General features: G+C 40.5%; 2 protein-coding genes across 5 annotated transcripts in view; one reads left to right on the plus strand and one right to left on the minus strand.

Annotated features, from left to right (window-relative positions):
• LOC143729292 (uncharacterized) lies at nt 1-9,612 on the minus strand. 2 transcript variants are annotated; one of them, XR_013199973.1, is made up of 11 exons: nt 9,460-9,564; nt 8,482-8,653; nt 5,693-7,204; nt 5,475-5,614; nt 3,164-3,368; nt 2,956-3,060; nt 2,676-2,869; nt 2,453-2,594; nt 1,021-1,656; nt 852-929; nt 1-568 (listed from the first exon to the last, which is right to left on the minus strand). XR_013199973.1 is itself a non-coding variant. In XM_077220473.1 (11 exons), exons 1-11 carry the CDS (start codon nt 9,472-9,474, stop codon nt 564-566), a joined length of 3,192 nt encoding a protein of 1,063 aa, XP_077076588.1. In that variant the 5' UTR covers nt 9,475-9,612; the 3' UTR covers nt 1-563. The 2 variants fall into 2 exon arrangements, 1 of the variants encoding a protein (XP_077076588.1); XM_077220473.1 differs by having other exon boundaries at nt 1,033-1,656; nt 9,460-9,612.
• c20h2orf81 (chromosome 20 C2orf81 homolog) overlaps nt 9,382-24,281 on the plus strand; it is a 21,993-nt gene continuing 7,093 nt past the window's right edge. For 2 of the 3 annotated variants that reach the window (XR_013199974.1, XM_077220508.1), the window contains exons 1-2: nt 9,382-9,643; nt 18,575-18,836. Coding sequence is in view for 2 of the 3 variants with exons in the window: in XM_077220508.1 (XP_077076623.1) it covers nt 18,588-18,836 (249 nt within the window). In the remaining variant the exon portion in view is untranslated. Of the gene's footprint in view, nt 9,644-18,489; nt 18,837-24,281 lie in introns of those variants that run through there. The other variant, XM_077220507.1, reaches the window with a different exon arrangement.

A 24,281-nucleotide genomic window follows, 5' to 3' on the forward strand; every position in this document is an offset into this window, starting at 1 on the left:
TTTGTAGTCATGAATGTTTAATCATATATAACACAAAATAAACATTCAATAACGAATTCTAATCAGATATGGCATCCACATTGATACTGATTTAAGTAAAACTAAAATAAAATAAACATCACAACTGAAATACTCAAATAATATATTTCAATTATATTAACAGTCCTGCTGAACTATAAAAATAGTTTAGAATTTAAAATAATAATTGATTAATGAAAAAAAAAAATCAAGTAATCAAAGCAATTCGCAGACAACAATACAAGGCAACATTATAATAATAATGAAAAAACAAACAAACACATAAATAACATCCATTATCCAGAAATCACAACGCAGTCTTTGAATGCAATTGTTAGCCTAGTGGTAAATTAAAAATTTTAGGACAAAAAAAAAAACAAACAAAAAAAACATTCTTAATAAAGGTTTCCCAGTCATTTGGTTTTAACCACAACTAACTCAGTCGTTAACATTTCATTCAAACTCATCTGCTTATTGAGAAGGTCAAGAAAAAGGATTTTACAATTGTTTCCAACTCCGATGGGTTGTCTGTGCTGAAGGCCCAGTCAAGCTTCAAGACAGAAAAGAACAATACAAACACATGAATATGATTATTTTTTAGATTATTTTAGATTGAGGACTCAATCCTGCCATCTATGATTCAAATGTAACACGTGCTATTAAGACATTTACAAAATGAACTCAAATCAAAACCATAGTCTGTGTACCACTGCTGACAATCCAAAAAACACTCTACTGACAGATGTTTAATGTCACACATTAGGATAATCATTCAAATATCCCATATAACCTGTAAAAGGCCTTTGCGATAACTTGACAATAAAAACACGTACCGCTGCTCAAGTCCATCATAGATGGCAGGATTGAGTCCTCAATCACATTATCCGTGCTTCTGGATCCTCCTGGATTTTCTATTACAACAAACAAATCTAAAGTTACAAGTATGTACGTATTTATCAATGTCTTTCCACAACATTTCTGATGTTGTTTAATATCATTTACATCCAAATTTACCCAACACAGCTTGTCCATACGCATCAGTCAGTAAGTTGGATCCAGAACTCTTTCTCAATCTGGTGCTTGCTTTGTTGGCCTTGTTTTCATTATAGTGGTGAACGATGTTCCTCATTAGAAACAGATGCGCTGATGACAAAGACATGAAGTAGTTATTTTTCTTCATTTTAGCAAATAGTCGCTCTGCAACTTCACTATTCACTTTGCCGGCCAGCTGAGGCACGAGCGTGAGTTTCCTCAGGACATCTTTGCCGTCTTCTGAGTTGCTTTCATGAAGCACGTAATGATCAGACGATCCGGTCGCCGGGTGTCCGTGTGGATCTGTCATTTCCATTTTTTCACCCAGCCAAGGCAGGGACACTCTCAGCTGTCCACGTTTGGCAAGTTCTATGTGTGCCTGAGTCGGCTCCAACAAGAGTCCTTCAAATGGAGAGATGGGAAGCTTTTCCGGGGCCCTTAGATTGGTGTGCGTAGCAAGACTCTGCGCAAGGTCATAAATCATGATATTCGGCATATGTTTCCATGATAACAGCAAATCGGCAAAGTCTCGAGGGCTCGCAGCTTGGAGATTGCACTTTAGACTGTAGACAATTCCACAGGGGCACATGATGACTGCCCAGCTTCCTAAAAAATGGACAGGAAAAAAAGAAGAGAGAAATATGACTTTAGAAAGTAACATTTAATAAGAAAAAGAGGGTTAGAGTCAAATAGAAAAAAGAAAAGGAAAAATCTTTTAAATATTTAAATCTATATCCTTTATTAATAAAAATTAAAAACTTGTAAAATACACTACTTTGTTAAGAAAGTAAGAAACTTGTATTGCATTGATCAAAAGTGACAGTATAGACTATAGACTTTTATGATGTTAAAAAAAGATGTTTCTTTCAATTAATCAAAGAATTCCGGAATGCATCGCGATTTCCACAAAAATATTAAGCAGCAACTGCTCTCAACATTGATGATGATATGAAATGTTTCTTGAGCATCAATTCATCATATTAGATTGATATCTAAATGATAATGTGACACTGAAGACTGGATCAATTATGCTGAAAATTCAGCTTTGATCACAGGAATAAATTACATTTTAAAATGTATTCAAATAGAAAACAGTTCTTAGAAATTGCAATATTATTTCACAATATTACCGTCTTTATTGCATTTACGATCTTTAAACAGTAGTGTATACTTTGCCTCGTCTTTAAAATATTAAATTATTTTAGTTAAAATTATGGAACTTGTTGACTTTGACACAAAACTAGGATCTGCAGGGATCCTCTCAATGATATCAATTCCTGTTGAATTTGTACAAAAAATATGAGGAGCAGTTTTTTGTCATTTTCATATATTGGCAATAATTCCACAATAACATACATTTACAGGAATGCAGTTAAAACAGTAGAGTAAACACTAATCTCACCAGAGCAACTCCAGATTTTTGAATAGATTTTTTCACATGTTTGCCTGGATTTCATTTCACCGGCCAATCTAAGAAGGATATCACTGCGAGATCCGGTGGAATCCACACCACATTCGTTGCATAAACCTCTAACCACATCATCCTATCAAAAAGAATATTATTTCAATAATGAATTTATTAATTAAAAAAGCATTAAAAGTGTTGTTCCACTCATAAAGCAAACCTTCTGTTTGAAAAGTTCTTCACTGAGACTATCCTCTGTAACTGTCATTTCTAAAACCTCTGACGCAGACTTTGAAGTACGAACTTTCTCAAACTCTGTGTTTAGCACAGTGTCTGACTGCCGTGTGTTCTTGCCTATCCAAGGAGCCCAAAAGTGATAATTTGTTGGAACTACAAATGGATTGTGTCCACCATCTAAAACAATAGGGGGGAAAAAAAAATCATAAGATGCATTCTTTTCAATAGTTCACAATATAGTGTAATAATGTATGTGTATGTACTTTCAACAAGTCCTCGACAGATCATCTCTTTGGATAGTGCCTCCCAGAACTTTTCCAGATTGACCTCCCCTTTAAAATTCTCTGGTGGTTCTTTAATGTAATTTTCTGAAAACATAACAGGAGTATTTCACTATGACAAAAACCCACATGTTCAAGAAAGTATCAAAGTAACAAACTGGAGGATGAAGAACATTTATAATTTGACTACCTGATAAGTGAGAAGTGCTCGGTTTGTGTACACCCAAGATCACCACCGGGGGATGATCGCCACAGGACGGGCATGAATACTTGTATTCATGATCTGTGAGGGCTTCAAACTGTAAATATGCATGCAGCATTGTGTCTGGAGGTGGAAAATCCACACCAGTCATGAGCTGTAAATATTCAACTGCTCTGCTCACTGAAGTATGAACCTAAGAAAAAATACAAAAAAATAAAAGTTTCAAACACTTTCAACATTTGAATGTAAAAAAAATAGCATACTTAAACACATTCATGGATAAGTGGCATAGATAACAGAGTTCATGATAAAGAAAAACCTTTTAAAAATCATTCTTAGAAATGTCTTTGTATGAAAAAGAAGTGCACTTTAGCATACTTTTGTATAGTACTTAAAACGAAAATAATACTTTAAAAGAATATACTTGTGTATACATATGTGTAACCTGTATGTAATGTTTTAAGACACTTAACAACATAACCATTAAATGAAATTGTATTATACTTAAAAGTTATATTTAATGCAATTTGTTAGCAATAATTGATTCATACATGTTGTCTTTGAAATATGGTTAAATTGAACTGCTGAACAGTACTTGTATGTCATATATTTAAATACATTTGTACTTATGGAGTTGTAATGAAGAAGCAAATTTAAAATATATTCTATGTATAATTATATATGTAATATCAAATAACGAACAACAGTTAAATCAGGTACTGCTCTAGAATGTTAGTCAACACAACAAAATAAGTGTACTTCTTTAAAGCATGACAAAAGATTAAAGTGCCCCTATTACGGATTTTTGAAAATGACCTTTCATGTAGTGTGTAACATAGCTCTAAAAGAATGAGACCATCCTGCAAAAATTTTAAATCAGAAAGTGCACCGTATATAAAGTTATTGTCTTTCAAAAGTAAGAGTCGACTCTGAGTCAATGAAATTAATCGTTTATCAAACGAGTCATAAACCGATTTGTTGTGACGTCAAGACGAAACATTGGCATGTCGAGAAGTGCTCTACAATTTGAAGGTAAAACCATTTTTTTTTATTGCCCAAGGATGAGCATGTGAAGAATCAGTGGTTAAAATTCATCTTTACCATGATACCACAGCAGTATAATCCTAAACTTTAGCTGTGTTCCCTTTTTTCTACTGAAGACTGCTTCTCAAATCTTGGAGTTCAATGTAGGATTCGCAAACCACTTGCTCTTGAAAGATGGTGTTCAAAATACTTAGTTTTGAGATTTATATTGTGTTGGTCTCCTGCTAACTGGCAAACTCAAGTTATCACTGTCTTACTGAAATACTTCTGCAAATCAGCTGTGGGTCACTATTACCTAAAACTGTGTCTATTAATGCAGATTGTCTGTCATTCTCACTACTTTGAGGAAAGATTAAGCATAGAGCAAGATTTGTTGGTAACACTTTATTTTGATGGTCCCTTTTGAACATTCTGTTGACTATAAGTAACTTTGCAACTACATGTCAACTAACTCTCATTAGAGTATTAGTGGAGTGTCTGTGGAGATTAGTGGACATGCAGAGCTGACGTTGTTATGGCAATGGGCGTTTTTGTTTTCGACACGCGCGCTGTATGCGGAAGACCAATCATAACAGACTGAGCCGTCTGGCCAATCAGAGCAGAGTAGTTCGCGGAAAGGAGTCGTTTGAGAATCATTGAAAATGTGGCGATGTGCGAATGTATATTATGAAAAAATTAAACAGTTTATTACCTTTGATGCATGTAAACCTTTCGGTAGGAGACTCTAAACCGTATTAGGAAACTTTAAAATAGCATAATAGGTGCACTTTAATCATAATGATTTAAAATATACTTTAAAGTATTCATCACAAAGTGTACAGCCATAAAAGTGCACTTTTTTTTAAAGTGTACAGCCATAAAAGTGCGCTCTCTTCAAGTACTCTTAAAGGGATAGTTCATAGTAGATACTAAATTAAATCTGTTCATCATTTAAAGGGACCATTTAGGACTACATTTGGATTAAACCGCTCAATTCCTATGGATTAGTTTTATGATCTCTTTATGAACTTTTTCAAAGTGTCAGTTGCGTAGCTGTCTATGGAGAGTACAGAAATGTCTCAGATTTCATCAAAAAGATCTTTCGTGTTCCGAAGATGAACGAAACTCATACAGGTGTGGAACGACATGAGGGTAAGTAATTAACGACAGAATTTGGGTGAACTATCCCTTTAAGTTGCCTTTTATTTCATTCATATATTATCCACATGACTTTGAATTGGTCGGAAAAGTTAGATATAGACAGACTGAAGATTACCTGTAGAAGGCTCCTGAAGGTTAGACACAAAGGTATGTCAAGGATGATGTGATCATTGAAGTTATGGAGGCAGTCTTTCCACTCTTGGTAACGATAAAACATCCCACACTGCGGGCACTGCTTACAGTAGGTGGCAACATCTAGCAATTAAAACAAATATTACATTACAGGACAATGTAGCTGAATAGAGCACAAGCATTAAGGACAATATATCCTACCTTCAATAATGCACCAATTGGTCAGTATTTTGGCATTCTGTGTAATTAGCATAGGATCACTGAGAGGGACTTCGCCTGGACATCCCTGACATAAAGTTTCATTCGGACAAAGGTTTCGTGGGTAATCCTTGCGTGCCGATGGTATGCGCATATCTTCTGGAAGAACAGCAGGAATCCTTTTGATCTGAAGAATGTAATTCACCATATACTCCAGTCCCAGACCTTTTGGGGGATACACATGAATGTCGTCTGTGACGCCTTCCTCTTCTGAATGTGGTATGTTGTGTGGTGATCCATCAGTACTCAATAGCTCACGGTGCGTTTGAAATAGATGCCATTTGGCAACATACTTGTGCAGACATGAGCGTCGCACTTTAGTACAGGGACAGTGCCAAGTGTTCAAATGGGTGTTATAAACAACCATGACACGGCCCAAACGACTATAGGAGGACACACTGGGCTCAAAAACCGAAATAAACATTTTTGTCTTAGAGGCGCCAATCGAGGTGTGAACGGAAAGTGGAACGCGGCTACTATTGGCGAGCTGTTGGAGAACAAGGCATTCTTTTTTCTTTTTCTCGCTGAACAATTTTCCTCTCACTATCGCCGTTAAAACTTCTTCCTTGAGTGAGACTGGTTCAGCCGAAGACTTGCAAAAGTTCGCTGCACTGATATGCACGCACTGGTACGATGGGATACCACTCCTCTGCGCGATATCTATGTTAATCTGGCACTCGTTCGATTCGCAGAGAATTCTGTGGTTTTCTCCCATTGTCTTGTATTGTACGTGAAGCGGGGCACTGTGGCCTTTTACAATTTTAAGAACTGTAAATATCCCATTTGTCTCGTCTATACACTCGCTTGTAAGCTGGAATGTGTCCCCAGTGTCCAATTCTGACTGATCGGAGTGTTTCCGTTCAATATGTTTTTGTAGATTGGTTTTATTGATGAGGATACTGCACATTGGGCATCTTTTTTTAATAACAGGCCGCACACGAATCTTGCCCGTTCTGGTGGGTGATGATCCATCTTTGATCCCCAAAGCAGTCACGTCTATAGTGGTGGTTGAGGGTCCATCTTTGATCCCTAAAGTAGTCACGTCTGTACTGGTGGTTGAGGGTCCATCTTTGATCCCCAAAGCAGTAACGTCTGTACTGGTGGTTGACAGTGTGTACATGAATGCAGGAACGGTCCCTGTTGTACTGATGATTGACGGTGTATTTATGATTGTAGGAACAGTCCCTGTTGTATTGATGATTGACGGAGTGTTTATGATTTTAGGAACGGTCCCTGTTGTATTGATGATTGACTGTGTGTTTATGATTAATGGAGCGGTCACTGCTGTACTGGAGCTTGACACCGTTTTTGTGGCTGATTCTGAATGTAGCTTATGTTTACAGACTAGTAAATGGTTTTTAAAATCAGACTTCCTTATAATTGTTGTTGAACAGTATATACAGTGGAAATGGAGGGATGGTCTACAGCCCAGTCCACACCTGTGAAAATGAAAGTCTAAAAAAAAGAAGAAGAAGATATATGTATATTAGTAAAATATTGAGATACAATATATTTCATCTAAATGTATACACCGATAAGCCAAAACATTATGACCACTCACAGGTGAGGTGAATATGATCATCTCCTAACAAGGCCACATACTAAGGTCTGGATAGATTAGATGGTAAGCAACAATCAAGTTCTAATGATCAATGTGTTGGATGCAGTTGACTTTGACAAGTGCCAAAATGTTATAGCAAGGTGATGGGTCAGAGTATCTCTGAAACGGCAAGGCTTGTGTGTTGATCCCGGTCAGCAGTGGTAAGAATTTACCAACAGTGGTCCGAGGCGGGACAAACCACAAACCGGCAACAGGGTGTTGGGTGCCCAAGGCTCATCGATGAATGGCAGCAACAAATGCTATCCCTTCTGGTCCGAGCAAACAGAAGGTCTACTGAAGCACAAGTCTCACACAATTTTAATGATGTTTTAGGTGGAATGTGTCACAACAAACTGTAACTCACACTCTTCTGTGTATTGAGCTGTGACCTATCAGAGTGCCTATGTTGACCCCTGTCCACCGTTGAAAGTGCCTACAATGGGCATGCGAGCGTTGGATCTGGACCTTGGAGCAGTGGAAGAATATCGCCTTGTATGATCTCGTTTTCTTTTATATCACGTGGACGGTCGTGTGCAACTGGGGAAATTATCGCACCAGGATGTACAGTGGGATTTTGAAAAAACGGTGGAGGGAGTGTGATGCTCGGGGCAAAGTTCTGCTGGGAAACTCTGGGTCCGGCCATTCATGTGGACGTATATTTGACAAGTGCCACCTACCTAAACATTGTGGCAGACCAGGTACAGTACTTCATGACACTGGTGTTCCCTGGTGGAAGTGGCCTGTTTCAGCAGGATAATACACCTGACACACTGTTCAGGAATGGTTTAAGCTTTAACAAGGAGTTCAAGGTGCTGACCTGGCCTCCAAATTCCCAGAATCACAATCCAATCAAGCATCTGTGGGATGTGCTGGACCAACAAGATTGATCCATGCAACCTACATGACTTGAAGGATCTGCTGCTAATGCCTTGGTGCCAGATACTACAGGACACCTTCAGTGATTTTGTAGAGTCCATGCCTTGATGGGTTGGCACTGTTTTAGCAGCACATGGCTGACAAACAGCATATTAGGCAGGTAGTCATAATGTTTTGGCTAATCTGTGTATACAAATGCAACACATAAATACAAACAATATAAAATATATGTACACTATACGCTATATACTTATACCTCCATGGACAACTGCTTTTTTAGAGTGGATTTTCATATGTAATTTGAGTTTGTCCAGTCTGCTGGGCTTAAATACACTGGTCATACAAAAGGGACAATGAAAATTGTTGCAGCATTTTGTGCATCTCTGCAACTGAGGGAATGTTTGACCTTTCTGAATTGAAATATGTCTCTGCAAAGGAAAGAAAAAACACAGTTAAGAAGACTGCATATTTATTTAACCAGACACTGCATAAATTGTGAAATAAATGGATTGTTCAGCCAAAAATGAAAATTTTGTCTATTTACTTGGCAATAGACAGTCCAAACCCATTAGACTTTCATTAATTTTCAAAATAAATATTTTGACACTTCAAAAAAAGACATTGTAAAAGTAATCCATGTGAATTGAATATCAAGAGAAACAATCTTTTTATTTGATGAACAGATTTAACTGTGGCAGTTATTCATAAACATATCAACTGTTTCAAAGAACAAACAAACGAACGTTTTATATGTTTGGAATGATATGAGGGTGAGTAGTCTAAATCATGACATAATGTCAATTGTATGTAAACTATTTTAAAGGTTTTTTACACCGGATAAAGGTATAGACTCAGAAAAAGAAGATTACAAATTCACTGTTTTATTTATTTACTGTGGTTATTTGCAGAATTACACACACACACACACACACACACACAGAGAGAGAGAGAGAGAGAGAGAGAGAGAGAGAGAGAGAGAGAGAGAGAGAGAGAGAGAGAGAGAGAGAGAGAGAGAGAGAGAGGTCCGTGCATTTGCATGGCAAGCAGAATGCGAACGCAATTCGGAGTCAAGAAGCTTAGAAGAATAATTTACTTCCGTAGTTTTGCACGGGTCGCGTTCACATAAACATGGCACTGCAGAATCCAGACCGCCTCAAACCGAGCGTGCACCAAACGTGCTAATGTTAAGCGATAATGTTAAAACAAATACAACTTTACAAAAACACTAACTTACCGTGCACCCCGCCATAATTCTGTGCTATTAGCTCTGTTGTAAAACTCTGCCCGGAGACCGCTGGCCCAGTACTGCTGTTCTGAAATTGCTGTGACATATGGCTGCAGTATCTCGTCGTTTCCGGTGTCGTCATCGTCAGAGGCGCTGGCCCGGCTGCTTGGCAACCAGGATCAACAAGAGATAGGTAAGGTTTTAAATGTTACATAGTATGTCTTCTTTAATGTGTCGAGTGCTTAATGGTGAAAATGTTTGAAAAATGTTCGTCATTAATTCAATTGTATAACTTTAGATGTGTCCCGTGTGAAAAAGAAGTGTGCTTAATTGTATTGAATGTGCACTCGCTGTGTAGGCTACTTAAAATCTTTAAAAAATATATATTTTAAAAAAAACTGTAACTTACTTGCAGATAATATAATATTAATGAAATAAAATGTGTACTTAAAGAGAGTACACTTTGATTACTGTTTCTTATCTAAAATACACTTTTAAAAAGTGCACTATGTTTTTCATTTAAGCAGGCCTAACGTTACATGCAAAATCATTGTTTTTAATAATCTTTTGTCATGCTTATTTTGATGTTGACTAACATAGGCTACTTAAGCAAATGTAAATTACTTAATTATAATTTTAACTGTAGTGTGTTTATTTGATATTAAATGTACTAATTTGCAACTTCATTATTACAAATGTGTAATTATTACACATTTAAATACATGACATTTAAATGTTTAAATAAATTATAAGGGAGGTGTGCATTCACTGATCAATCTAGTCATACAGTATATCATGTGCATTACAAATTTTTAGTTCATGACACAGAGGTAAAGAACCACCCAAAGCAGTGTTTTTACAGTCTATGGTTTTAACACACACCTTCCAGCCAATTAGAATTAAGTATTCAGACAGACCATTGTATAAATTAAAGTAGCCTATATTTTATTCAGTAGCCTACATGTGGCAGTACACTTTAACCATATTTCAAAGACAATAGTCAAGATCAAGTCAAAAAGCAAGTTCAACTAATTGCATTTAATTTAAACAAATGTATTAAATATTAAATTTTACTAATTCATTCACCCTAAAAAACATTAAATGAAGTGTCTGAAAATATTAAATTTAGTTCACTTATGTATACATTTCCGAAAGTATTATTTCTGTAATAAATACTCCTTTTAAAAATAAGCTAAAGTGTAAAATTCTAAATTATTTTTCATGGTGGTGGGGGTTGCATGTCTGAGTAGGTAGGCTACTACCTTTAAATTTACTTTGCGACTGTTAAAAAAAAGTTCTATCATACAGTATACAAATATGGGTAGTAGTATGAATTAAATCCGGACATACTACATCTACACATGTTGTTACTGTCATGTGACATACCAGCGTCAGTTGTGTTGCTTTACTGCCAAAGTTGCAGTACTGATACTGTTTTTGCATACTATGTAATACGGAAGTATTCAATATCGGAAAATTGGAATATTAAAGTAAAAGCAGCTTACCAGGAGTTGGTGATATAGCATACTAGTCGACCAATGTAATTTATAGTTGTAGTACGAGTAGTATACTAGGAATCTATTCTGAATTCAGACACTCTAGCCTCACTAATAGAAAAAAAAACATTTTAATAATTTTATTTTGCCTCAAAACTTTTAAAGTTTTGAGATTTTTACTGAAATTTACCGATTTTCATGTACTCTTCAGATACACGAAGGTTGAGAATCTAAATGCAGTATTTATTAAAATTGTAATCCACAATCAAATTCAAAAATAAGGGAAAGGTCAAAACACAGGCAAACAATCCCAACCATAGATCCCAACACATACTAGGGCGGGAACACAGGGGTCAAAAACCAGGGAACAGATAATCAATGGCACATTTAGAAATGCAGTATAGACACATACATTACTTTGCAAATAATGGCTGAGTGAACAGGGTTTATATAGGCTGTGCGTAACAAGGTAATGAGTAACAGCAGTAAGCAATCAGGCATGATAGACCTCCATTCATTCTGCACTCGTCCTGTGAGCGACCTCATATGGAACCAGAGTGGAACTGCAACCAGTTCAGAACCCGGAAGAGAGTGAAACTTCTCCTCATATTAGACATTCTCTGACAATAGTCTGTGATGGAGAGCCCCCTGGTGGCTCTTAAGGGCACTCCAGCTGGTGATTTTTTAAATTTTTTAAATTTTTAATTTTTTTTTCTATTGAACAATAGTATTAACAACCATAATTGGCCTGGTACAACATATGAAATGTCTTCTTAGACAACAGACAGGCACCTTCACATAGGAAGTAGAAAATACAGATACAAATAAGGTAAAAAAAATAAAAATAAAATAAAAGACTAGGGGTTTTCAGAAAGATTCACATCCTCTATCAAAGTAGCTAAGATTAAGGCATTTTTTTTCTTCATCAATTTTAGCGATAAAAAGTAATGACACAGTTCTTTATGAAAAACGTAAAAGTTTGGTAGTGTTTTCAGGAATCTATTCTTGTGTAAAAAGAATTTCCCAAGAATAATAAATGTGTTTACTGCCAAGTCAAGTGTTTCATCTTTCATAAAAATACCAAAAATGATATTTTCCTGTGTTAATACAGGTAAATCTTTAAATTTAGGAAATAACCAGTAATGCAAATCCTCCCAAAAGGTATAAGCAAATTCACAATCATAAAACAGATGTTCTGTTGTTTCAATCTGATCAACACAAAAGGAGCAACTATTAGCATCAAGACCAAATCGATTGACTCCAATCGACTCCATTCAGAATTTTAAAGTGCACTTCCTTTGCTTTTGGAGCAACTGGAAATTTAAGATATTTTGTTCTTAAGTTCTTAACTTCAGCACTGGAAAAATATTGAGAGATTGAATTTTTATTTGAAGAATAAGGATATAATTCCTTCACAAAGGCTTTGCGAATTGTAATATTGGGTAAATTAATGTGAGTTAGAGAAACGTCTCAGGTTACGTATGTAACCCTGGTTCCCTGAGAGGGAACGAGACGCTGCGTTGAGACGCGGTGGGAACGCTCTGCGTGATTGCGTCGTGAAGCACGTGTATAATCAGTCCAATGGAAGAGCGAGACGTCATAGGCGGTGACGTCATAGACCAGGAAGCTATAAAGCACACCAGAAAACAGACCGCGACAGCTTCTGAAAAAGCCTGAAGCAAGTCGATCAGGGCATGCAGGAAGTATGGCGGGAGATGCAGCGTCTCGTTCCCTCTCAGGGAACCAGGGTTACATACGTAACCTGAGACGTTCCCTTTCAAGGGAACTCGAGCTGCGTTGAGACGCGGTGGGAACCCCATACCCACTACGCCATAAGACAAATGCCCGTTCTGTGTGAAGTCCTTGCGCACACTAGAAGCAAGCAACCTAGCCCCGGGAGTGGAGAGGTGTAGGTCATAAAATCTGACAAATGTATGAGGTGAGGACCAGCCTGCCGCATTACAAATATCCTGAAGGGAAACACCCGAAATTAAAGCCTAGAGGCAGCCATACTCCTAGTAGAATGGGCCTGAACAGCCACAGGTGAACGCTGTCCGGCCGCTTCATAAGCAAGTGAGATAGCCTCAACTACCCACTTGCTCATTATCTGTTTAGATGCAGGGCAACCTATCTTAGGTTACCCGAAGCAGACAAATAATTGTTCTGATAAACGCCACTGAGCAGCTCTGTGGACCTAAGCATCCAAAGCCCGGACAGGGCATAACAGATTTAAGATTTTCCTGATCTGGGGTATTAAAGGTGGAGGACAGAAGGCCTGGAGCACAAATGACCGCACATTTAGTAGGGACCTAGAAATACAACCCGATCTGGGGTGAAGAAATACTACCACCAACCAGGTGCAAATCCAAGTACGTGCAGGCCTCAGCCTCATGTACCACGGAGAAGACGAAATTAGGGATCTCTCCTCAGAGATAGCCCAGCAAAGAAACATTCATTACAGAAATCAAGTACTGTACCAAAAAGGGCAGAAACGAGATTCAGAAGGCGTTCTCTGCACCAGGCAGAGAACAGCATATTAGTCTTCTCGTGGAGGGAGCTCTAGACTGGAGTATGGTCTCCACGACCTCGGTCGAGAAACCTGAATCTATGAGCTGGGCCCCCTCAGAGGCCGAGCCCACAGTATCCACAACTCCAGAGCTCCCAGGAGCAAAGATATCGGGAAAAGCGTATAGGTGTAGTGGCAACCACACCTATTACATTACATCCAGTCCAAGCGGAGCTGGATGCGTGAGGGAGAAACACAAGGGCAATGCATTGTACAAGCGATGCGAAAGGTCGACTTGTAGTTTGACCGAAGTTCTCCCTAAGAAGCTCCACCACCTCGGGGTGAAGTCTCCATTCCCCGGGCCACAGCCCCTGCCTCAACAGGATATCTGCTCTGATATACGAGACCATCAGTGTGTTGTCCGGACCCTTCGCCGACCAACCACTCATGATTGCCCCCGACTTGTGAGGGAAACATCCGTCGATAGCATTATGCGTCGACAAGAAGCCCCCAACACTGGGCCTGGGCGAGGAACCAAGGTTCTTCCACATGACCGAGGCACGAAGGCATAGCCGCGTGACCTTGATCATGCGAAAACGGATTTCCCCTCGGAGAAAACCCCTTGGTCCCGAGCCACCACTGCCGGGGTCTCATGTACAGAAGGCCAAAAGTAACTACGTTGGACGCAACTGCCATGAGCCCCAGCCAAAGACCGTTCACCGAGCGGCCACTCATGACCGCCCCCCATCCTGTGAGGGAAGCATCCGTCGATAGCGTGACGCGTCGACAAGAAGCACCCAGCACTGGGCCCTGGGCGAGGAACCAAGGTTTCTTCCACATGACCGAGGCACGAAGGCATAGCCGCGTGACCTTGATCATGCGAAAAACGGATTTCCCCTCGGAGAAAACCCCTTGGTCCCCAGCCACCACTGCAGGGGTCTCATGTACAGAAGGCCAAAAGTAACTACGTTAGACGCAACTACCATGAGCCCCAACAGTCTCAGAGACTGTTTGCAGTGAGTGACTGACCTAGTTTTACATTCTTTACGGCTGTGAGAATCGCAGAAATACGTGCAGGAGACAGACGTGCTTGCATTGTTGTCGAATCCCATAATACACCTAGAAAGTGGTCCTCAAGCTGGGAGGAGTACACTCTTTTTGGTGTTGAGCCGCAACCCCAACCTCCTTATGTGGGACAGAACGACATCTCGATGTTGAACTGCCAAAAGCTCGGACTGAGCTAAAAATCAACCAATCGTCGATATAATTTAATACGCGAATGCCCTGGAATCTCAGAGGAGCCAGAGCTGCATCCACGCATATTGTAAAAGGTGTGGGGTGATAACCTAGGCCGAATGGAAGAACCCGATACTGGTATGCTTCGCCCCTGAAAGCAAACCTCAGGAACCTCCTGTGATGAGGATGGATAGATAAGTAAGCGTCCTTTAACTCTATTGTGACAAACCAGTCCTCGGACTGAATCTGTGACACAATCATATTTAGCGTAAGCATAATATGCTGTTTAATTGACGCAGGTCTAGAGTAGGACGCAACCCCTCATCCTCTTTCGGAACAATGAAGTAATGGCAGTAAAACCCTGACTGTCTGCCGGGAGGAGGAACCCCTTCTACAGCTCCTTTTGCAGAAGTGTCAGTACTTCCTGCTCCATAACCAAAGCCTGCTCGGGGTCCACCACAGTGGGGAGGACCCCTAGAAATCTGGGCGGACAAGAACCGAATTCTGAACCCTTTTCTATAGTGTGCAGGACCCACCGAGAACAATGTGGCAGTAGTTTCCACGCTGCCAGAAATTCTACTAGGGGAACCAGTCTCTCAAGACTGGCCTCTGGATTTGGTTGAACAGTCAGTACGGTGCCCTGAAGCGGCGAACCGGCAGGGAACAACCGAACTGACCGTTCTACGACCCTCCTCGGAGGATCGTATGGGGACGCTGACACCTCGGTGCCCTGAACGGCGAACCGGCAGGGAACAACCGAACTGGCAGCGCTGCGACCCTCCTCAGAGAGTCGCACCCCAGAGGGCGCCGAAGAGAAACGATTTCTCAAAACCGTCCCTGCCCCGGAGGAGCCCTCAGAAGCTTTATTAGAGATGACAGTCCTCAGATCTTGCCTCCCTTTAAATAACTTAGTTCCAATGACCCTCCTCGGAGGATCCGCCTATGACGTCTCGCTCTTCCATTGGACTGATTATACACGTGCTTCACGACGCAATCACGCAGAGCGTTCCCACTGCGTCTCAACGCAGCTCGAGTTCCCTTGAAAGGGAACTCCATTCACCAAAAGCTTAGGAAGACAGGGGGTTACATTACTTTGAGATATGTTGAAAGACACCTGAATTATAGATTGTGGGATCGCTTTGATAATGTTATCATACTGTTTTCTGTCAAATAAATTGAATTTTTAACAGAAAGTGTCAAAAGACATAATGACTCCAGTATTATCTAAAATATGCATTACAGACCATATTCCTTTCTCCCACCAACTTTTGTAAAATAAAGACTTATTCCTAAATACCACATACCTACAGTTCCACAAAGGGATGTTGTGAGGACTGAAATTATGCTTGTAGATCATTTTCCAATAAAGTAAAACCTGTTGATGAAACACTGATAACTTAACAGGGAGTTTTTTAAGGTCATAATCACATCTAAGGAGAAGATTGACACCTCATAATTTCATAAAGATTTGACTGGAGATATGAAACCAAAAACTACTTTCATTTTTTAAAAAGGATCTTAGCCAATTCATTTTAACAGTACCATTAATACATTCAATGTCGATTGCTTTTAGCCTTCCTTCTTCATACTCCTTAACCAAGATTCCTTTTCTAATGTAGTGTGTTTTTCTTTTCCAGATAAAATTGAAGTTGGCTTGATTTATAGCTTTTATTGCATTCTTAGGAAATGAGATTGAGTAAGCTGGGTAAATAAGTCTAGAAATGCATTCCATTTTTGTAAGAAAAATTCGGCCAATAATAGAGATGTCTCTTCGAGACCACAGATTCAAAAAAGATTTACATTTATCTATATTATTCCAAATGTTGAGATTATTAAGTGAGACATTATCCTTTGTAATGTGTATACCTAGGTATTTAACAGTATCTTTAACAGGAATATTGCAAAAAGTCGAAAGAGTGAAGTTATGAATTGGTAATAATTAACATTTTTTCAGATTTAAATTTAAACCGGAAGCCCTGGAGAAAAGCTCTATAGTTTAGAGAATTTTTGGAATTTGGTTAATGTTTTTCATATAGTCGTGTCATCAGCCAATTGGCTAGTGACTAACTGTTTGCCAAACACTGTCAATTTTTCAAAATCAGAATTTTTTATAAGAATAGAAAGCATTTCCGCTGCAGCAATAAAGAGCAGAGGAGAAATGGGACAACCTTGTTTGATTCCTTTACTCCAGTTGGTGATCGTGACAACCATTTTGACCAGGGACGTGCACAGGAATTATGAGGGGCAGTTGCTCTGACCTGAAAAAAGGGCTTCCTGTACATTCAGTTGTGCTTCTTGCTCGTATTCAGTTCTGATGGTAGGCTACGGGCAACTACGCATGATTTGAGGTATGATTGCGTAAAGGGAACAGGAATTCCGGTAGGGAACAGAATCGACTGCTAAACCCAGGGCCGATCCTGAACTCCCCCTGGGGCCCTAAGCAAAAGGGGCCCTCTACCTGACCTGTGACGCCGTGAGCTATGTAAACCATTTGCCATTGCCACACAATCACACCTGACACTTCAGTGCTCCCAATACAATCCTCCCTCCTTGAAACAAAACAGTCAAAGAATAAGTACAACAATATAGAACAGAATGAGGTTCAAACAAACAATATTTTTTGAATAGAGTATTTTCTATAGAATGTTGACATAACAAGTGAATATTAACGTAAACATAAATAAGAAGAAAATAATAAATTATAACCCTGAGCTTTGGCTTTTGGGATTAACTTTGGTTCTCTCTACAGCCTGGGTATTTTCGGCATCAGTATGATTTTTATTTATTTATTATTATGCATGTTGAAGCAATTCTTGATTTATGGTTATTATTTACTGAGGGATGTGCATCCATATTGACCAGTATGTCCAGCTAATCAACATTTTAAATTCAATATAGCCTATAAATCAATAGTCAATCAATGTCAAATTGTCAATACATTGCTTTCTATCTTGCATAATTAGTGCAGTTGTTTAGAGTTTTTAACTACACTGAGACTAGATAATCAGTTTCTTGTTTTATAAATGTGACTTTGATTGGGAGTGCCATCATTCACGTGCATGTATTGTACAGTATGTCTGGTCTCCACATATTTCTGCTTGAAAAATGCGAGTTTCATTTCGTGCAGGCGCATATGAACGCACGATAACACACGCGACGCGGTTATGTTTTCCGAGCTGCAGTAGGTAAACACACACCGTTGCACTTTGTCGTTTATCAAAAACAAACGTAATAAATTTTTTTATTTTACTCTCACTTTTGTCAGGCACAAAGTGATGCAAGAGATGCACTGCCTGCCCAGCTAGGTTAGCAAGACCGAAAAACATCAAACTTTGCTGACATCAAACTTAGAGAGGAGAGAACACAAGTTTACCTGATTGTTATTCCCGCAATTCACTCTCATTGGTTTTTTCTTCTTCATCTTTTCGTGACCAGAAGGATAGTTTCGCTTCATTTTGTCATGGATGTTGTACACATTAATTGACACGCTATGACACGAGATGGAGGCGGGGCCTTAAGTAATTTGTGGGGTCTTACGCACCGGTCGCGTGCAGCGCTGCAGCCACGTAAACAGTTTGCCCTTCCCTTACTGACTTTCACTTTCGGTGCACGAATGGAAGTGAATGAGGCTTTGCGATTTAAAAAAGATAAATAAAAAAAATGTCTAGGCCTATGTGAAATTCTGCAGCCATTGTACGATTTTATAATTTTTTTCTCGGAAGGGCAACCTGAGTCGAGAAGGGCATATGGGCAGTTGCCCGGGCAACCTGAGCAACCCCCCTGTGCACGTCCCTGATTTTGACAACTCCATGTGACAAAATACTGCATTTTTGGAGTCCTGTTGTTCTCCTTCTGCCCCCAGTTATTTTTATTTTATTTTTAACAGAGAAGTGAAGACCATGCGTCGCTCTGCTGCCAAATCTCGGGGCGATAAAAGCCGCACTGATTCTGGCTCAGTTAATGCTGCTCCTCCACCACACTCGGTCCAGCCCGTCGAGACCGTGGACATTGTGCCGGGCCTCCTAACCGAGTCCACCTGGACCAGCATGCTCACCAAAGAGGAGGGGGAGGAGGTGGTGGTGGACATCATAGCGGAAATAATGGACAGACTGATGGACCGATGTTTTCAGGTGTATTTAAAAAGACAGGTGAGCTGAAATTTCATGGAATTATTTTTAATATGTCTATAGGATCTGATCTGCTACATTCATTTTATATACTTCTATGCTGTAGTTTTGGCTGTTTTAGGATATGTTATGCCATGTTAAACACACGTTATAGTGTGCAATATGTGATCATTCAGTCAAGTTTTCTGTTTTAGTATCAATGAGATATATTGCCGTTTTTATTCATATTTTAAATTGTTTTTATTATTTTTTATTATTATTATTATTATTATTATTATTATTATTTTAAATATGTCTATAGGCTAGTTTTCATTTTAGTTTTAGTTATTTTAGTAAATCAAGTTAAACCAAATAAAATACTTTTTTTCTTGGCAAGCTAAAATTAAATCAGTAAAAGTTTTTTTTTATTTAGTTTTTTTAAAATTATATTATTTAAAAAAATTGTTTTTATAATAACCCTGCAATAGACCACGGGCCTGTTTCAGAAAGGAGGTTAAGTGAAAACTCTGAGTATGTTAACCCTGAAATGAGGGAAACTCTGGGTTTTCTGTTTCAGAATGCGAGGTAAGTCAAACCTGAGAAAGCAGGGTAAGTCAAGCCCGTTTCTGAAAGAGAGGTAACTTATACTCAGAGTCAGTTACCATGGTAACTTACTCTGTGAACCTAACCTGGTCGGGAGCAGGTTTACTTCCGTAAACCCAGAGTTTATTTCGGTCTCCTCCCCTTTTTTAAAGAGGAAGCGGTGTTTAAACACCTCATTCATTTTTTCGGTACATTTATTCATTGCTGTTTTTCCCCCAAATTTTTTTAATAAGATGAAGTCTATATAACTTCTTAACTGGCAACTGAAAATACAGTAGATTAGAGTTACATCATGTAGCTCTAAACAAATTCTACAGAATTAAACTGTGTCATTCACTGAAAATCGCTGAACTGTGTTCATCTGTGCACCAGAAGTTGATGGACCTTCCTCCAACTGTTCTTCCACACTCTGGGGACGGGGTAGAGATAAGAATATCCGTTTATACTTAGATATAAACTTAGTTTCTATAGGCTACTCCAGATAAATAATGTGAAGAAATGTGAATGTGTAGATTGTTTGATGTGTAGACACATAATATTAACATTTCCTCTGTAGGCCTCTCTGTGGCAGCAGAAACTGTTTCTTAATCCCCCATCGTCCTGTGAAGATGAGCATTTGGTTGAGCACATTTTATAATACTATTTGTCATAATTTCTGGTGTATTGAGTAGGCTACTTACAACTGTCTGGGGTTCTGTTGGGACAGGAGGCTCCAAAAGACAGATATTACCATCAGAATCTGTTGGGAGCAACAAAAAACTCAACCCAAAGTAAAATATATGGAAATATCAAAAACGCCCTATATAAAAAATAACACATATTGTTATCACAATCACATACACCTCTTACATTTTATGAAGGCACTTGAATCTTCGGGAGTGACTGGCTCTGATGAAGTCCCTCCAGGAATTCCCTCAGCCATTGGCTTTCCAGCATTCAGGCTCAGGGCCATCTCCATCTCCTCTGCATCTCCATCTCCATCTCCTCTGCATCTCCATCTCCATCTCCTCTGCATCTCCATCTCCATCTCCTCTGCATCTCCTCTGCATCTCCATCTCCTCTGCATCTCCATCTCCATCTCCTCTGCATCTCTATCTCCTCTGCATCTCCATCTCCATCTCCTCTGCATCTCCATCTCCTCTCCATCTCCATCTCCATCTCCATCTCCTCTGCATCTCCATCTCCATCTCTTCTGCATCTGCATCTCCATCTCCTCTGCATCTCCATCTCCTCTGCATCTCCATCTCCATCTCCCTCTGCATCTCCATCTCCATCTCCATCTCCTCTGCATCTCCATCTCCTCTGCATCTCCATCTCCATCTCCTCTGCATCTCCATCTCCATCTCCATCTCCTCTGCATCTCCATCTCCATCTCCATCTCCATCTCCTCTGCATCTCCATCTCCATCTCCTCTGCATCTCCATCTCCTCTGCATCTCCATCTCCATCTCCTCTGCATCTCCATCTCCATCTCCTCTGCATCTCCTCTCCATCTCCATCTCCATCTCCTCTGCATCTCACTCTCCATCTCCATCTCCATCTCCTCTGCATCTCCATCTCCATCTCCATCTCCTCTGCATCTCCATCTCCATCTCCATCTCCTCTGCATCTCCATCTCCATCTCCATCTCCATTCCTCTGCATCTCCATCTCCTCTGCATCTCCTTCTCCATCTCCTCTGCATCTCCATCTCCATCTCCTCTGCATCTGCATCTCCATCTCCTCTGCATCTCCATCTCCTCTGCATCTCCATCTCCATCTCCTCTGCATCTCCTCTGCATCTGCATCTCCATCTCCTCTGCATCTGCATCTCTATCTCCTCTGCATCTCCATCTCCATCTCCATCTCCTCTGCATCTCCATCTCCATCTCCTCTGCATCTCCATCTCCAACTCATCTGCATCTCCATCTCCATCTCCTCTGCATCTCCATCTCCTCTGCATCTCCATCTCCATCTCTTCTGCATCTGCATCTCCAACTCATCTGCATCTGCATCTCCATCTCCTCTGCATCTCCATCTCCATCTCCTCTGCATCTCCATCTCCTCTGCATCTCCATCTCCTCTGCATCTCCTCTGCATCTCCATCTCCTCTGCATCTCCATCTCCTCTGCATCTTCATCTCCATCTCCATCTTTGCGAGCCTCTTCCTTCTTTTTGTTGGCTGAGTAGAAGTCAAATGAGAATGAACATTTAATTGTGTTAATTAGACCTATGTCAAAAATGCTGCTGCACTGCAAGACACTGGATGCTATTTAGTTATTTAATATGTCAAATGTTTGTAAAGTCAGGTAGCCTACATCCATGATATTCTCAAGCCATACCTGACTGAATTATGTTTTTATATTTCATTTTTTCAGCTGCTATTTTCTTTTAATGCCTGAAGGATTGCACCTACATGAAAATTAAAATTAGGTTGAATAACATACTGTTCTTCCAGTTTCACCTCTGATATTATAACAGTTGGGTAAGTTACTCTAAAATAGTTATTAATTACTAACTACAAATGACATCTTCAACAGTGTAATTAGATTAATGTAATAATTACTATCTCTAGAAAGTATTGGTCTACTTATTACTAATTACTTTATAAATCCCATATCAACCTCAACCACTTGAACAATACAAAAAGAGACAATAAACTGCACTTTTAATGCTTTCAAATTAACAATATACAATTGCATCAATTATTCTTGAATTGACCAAAGTGTGTAGAGAGAGAAGGTTACATTAAAAATATACCTTTAAAAAATGTTATGTTAAATCCATTGTTGTTTTATACAGAATTGTTCTATAGTCTATGCAGTATTTAATGCAATGACATCATATTTTACTTTATATTACAGAAGAATTAAGAGTAATCCCTTTATTTAAATTACAGTATTTAGATTACTTGGTAATTACACCCAACACTGTATAACAGTAGCCTAATTAAAATGTTAACTTACGCATTGACTCGAGCAACTATTTTCTCCCAAACCAACTCTCTCGATCGCCGCTGCTGCCCTGTTGCTTAAAAAGAAAATGTTTGCGTACTGCTGATGAGAAATATGCAGACCTCTTTTTGTCTGGTGCTGTTACCATGGTGACTCATAATATCTGTGCTCCATTGATAATGGCTTTTTATAGTTGTGGTGCACGCGCTTAACTCCGAGTCAGTCAACTTAGAGTTGATTGAACTTACTCATTTCAGCTGTTCTGAAACCGAAAACAGGAAGGGCAACCTGAGTCTCAGGGTAAGTCAACTCAGAGTTCAAGTTTTAACTCAGAGTTGGTTGAACCTCCTTATTGAAACGGGCCCCAGGGAAGCACCATATTTATTTTTTTCCATTAAAATTGTATCCTGCAACTACCATATACCCCAGGAGCCTCTGAAAGTTCTTTCAGTGGGACCCTTTCTCACTTCAACACCAGCTGAACACATTCTCATTGGAGAGACGTATTAGACCGAGTCCATCTCCAAAACTGAAAAAGAGATACTCAGCCCGTGGGCGAGATTACTCTCTTCCAGTTGACCTGAAGACCCAACGGGCTCTGGAGCACTCGAGGGGAAGGACACTGTACTGATACTCCACCCTTACACGCAACACACAGGATGGCCTGCGGTGCGGAAGGTAGAGATCTGAAGCACATGTCTTTCAGGTCGGAGCTGCAGACCAATCTTGGGCCAAGATGGTCACGACCCACCACCTAGTAGCACGAAGAACGAGTTTACAACTGGCCTTCGTACCGGCTGGAGGAGCGGCTATATCAAATCCTTCGCCAGCAGGATAAGATAAGCACGCAAAAGTCAGGAGCACTGCTCCACACTCGGTGTGATGAATATCACTGAATTTTCAGGAGCACGTCTGCTCAACACCTGTGTGATGATTATCACTGACTTGAGTGGGGTAGCCGAGCCTGAGGTGGGGCAGCAAAGTAGAGATAGTGGTGTTAGTGTGCAGTGCAACACTTACCTGTCTCCACTAGCGGCAGGGGGACGTGAGAAGGCGGATGACCGGGTCCTCGGACGCCCCAAGCTGCCTGCTGGCGACCAAGGGAAGCTGGGGGATGTAAGGCTAATACAGGGTCACACCCGCCAGACTGGTCACTTGGGACTCAGGAATAGAAAATTTGCTCTTTTTCTGAATATGTGGGTACCGCTGACCCCGTTTTTATAGGGGCCAGCGGCGGAACAGGCACACACATAACAAAAAACTCCAGCCGGCCCTCCAACCAGCCAGAGGGAGTGGATCGGCGACCACTCCACGAGCAACTCCTCCATCCCTGAGAGCCCGTCCAGGTTCAGCGTTTTCTTTTGCGCTGATGCCTACCACCTGGCTTGGCAGCGCCTGCAGCAGGCTGGGCGCCCCTTCCGCGGCCGGCTCCACGCCGGAACCTGGGTGAAGGCTGCTGCGGTGGTCCGGCGGGAGCTGAGGCGGCTGTGGGCGGATGCCCTCGGCGACGAACAGGCGGAGGATCTGACCTCGGCGGGCGGGTGAAGGCAGCAGCGTCCCTCCGAGGCAGGATGTGCCGGATGGCCTCCGTCTGTTTCTGAGCTGTTGGGCAAAGTTCTCCACAGCGTCGCCGAATAACCCAACCTGGGAAATGGGAGAATCCAGGAACCGAACCTTGTCCGCTTCTCTCATATCGGCCAGGTTGAGCCAGACATCGGTGGACAAGTGTGGACATCGCCGAACCGACCGCGCGAGATGCAACCTTCGTTGCCCGAAGGGCGAGGTCAGTTGCAGTGCGGAGCTCACCCATGAGCTCACGGTCCGGACTACCCTCGTGCATGTTCATGAGTGCCTGGGCCTGGTGGACCTGGAGCAACGCCATGGCATGCAGAGAGGAAGCGGCTTGCCCACAAGCTTTGTGAGCCTTGCCCGTAAGAGCGGACGAGAACTTAC

The sequence above is a fragment of the Siphateles boraxobius genome, unplaced genomic scaffold, assembly GCF_051911475.1.
Source record: "Siphateles boraxobius isolate OS27281-9 unplaced genomic scaffold, OSU_SipBor_1 8, whole genome shotgun sequence".
Lineage (NCBI taxonomy): Eukaryota > Metazoa > Chordata > Actinopteri > Cypriniformes > Leuciscidae > Siphateles > Siphateles boraxobius.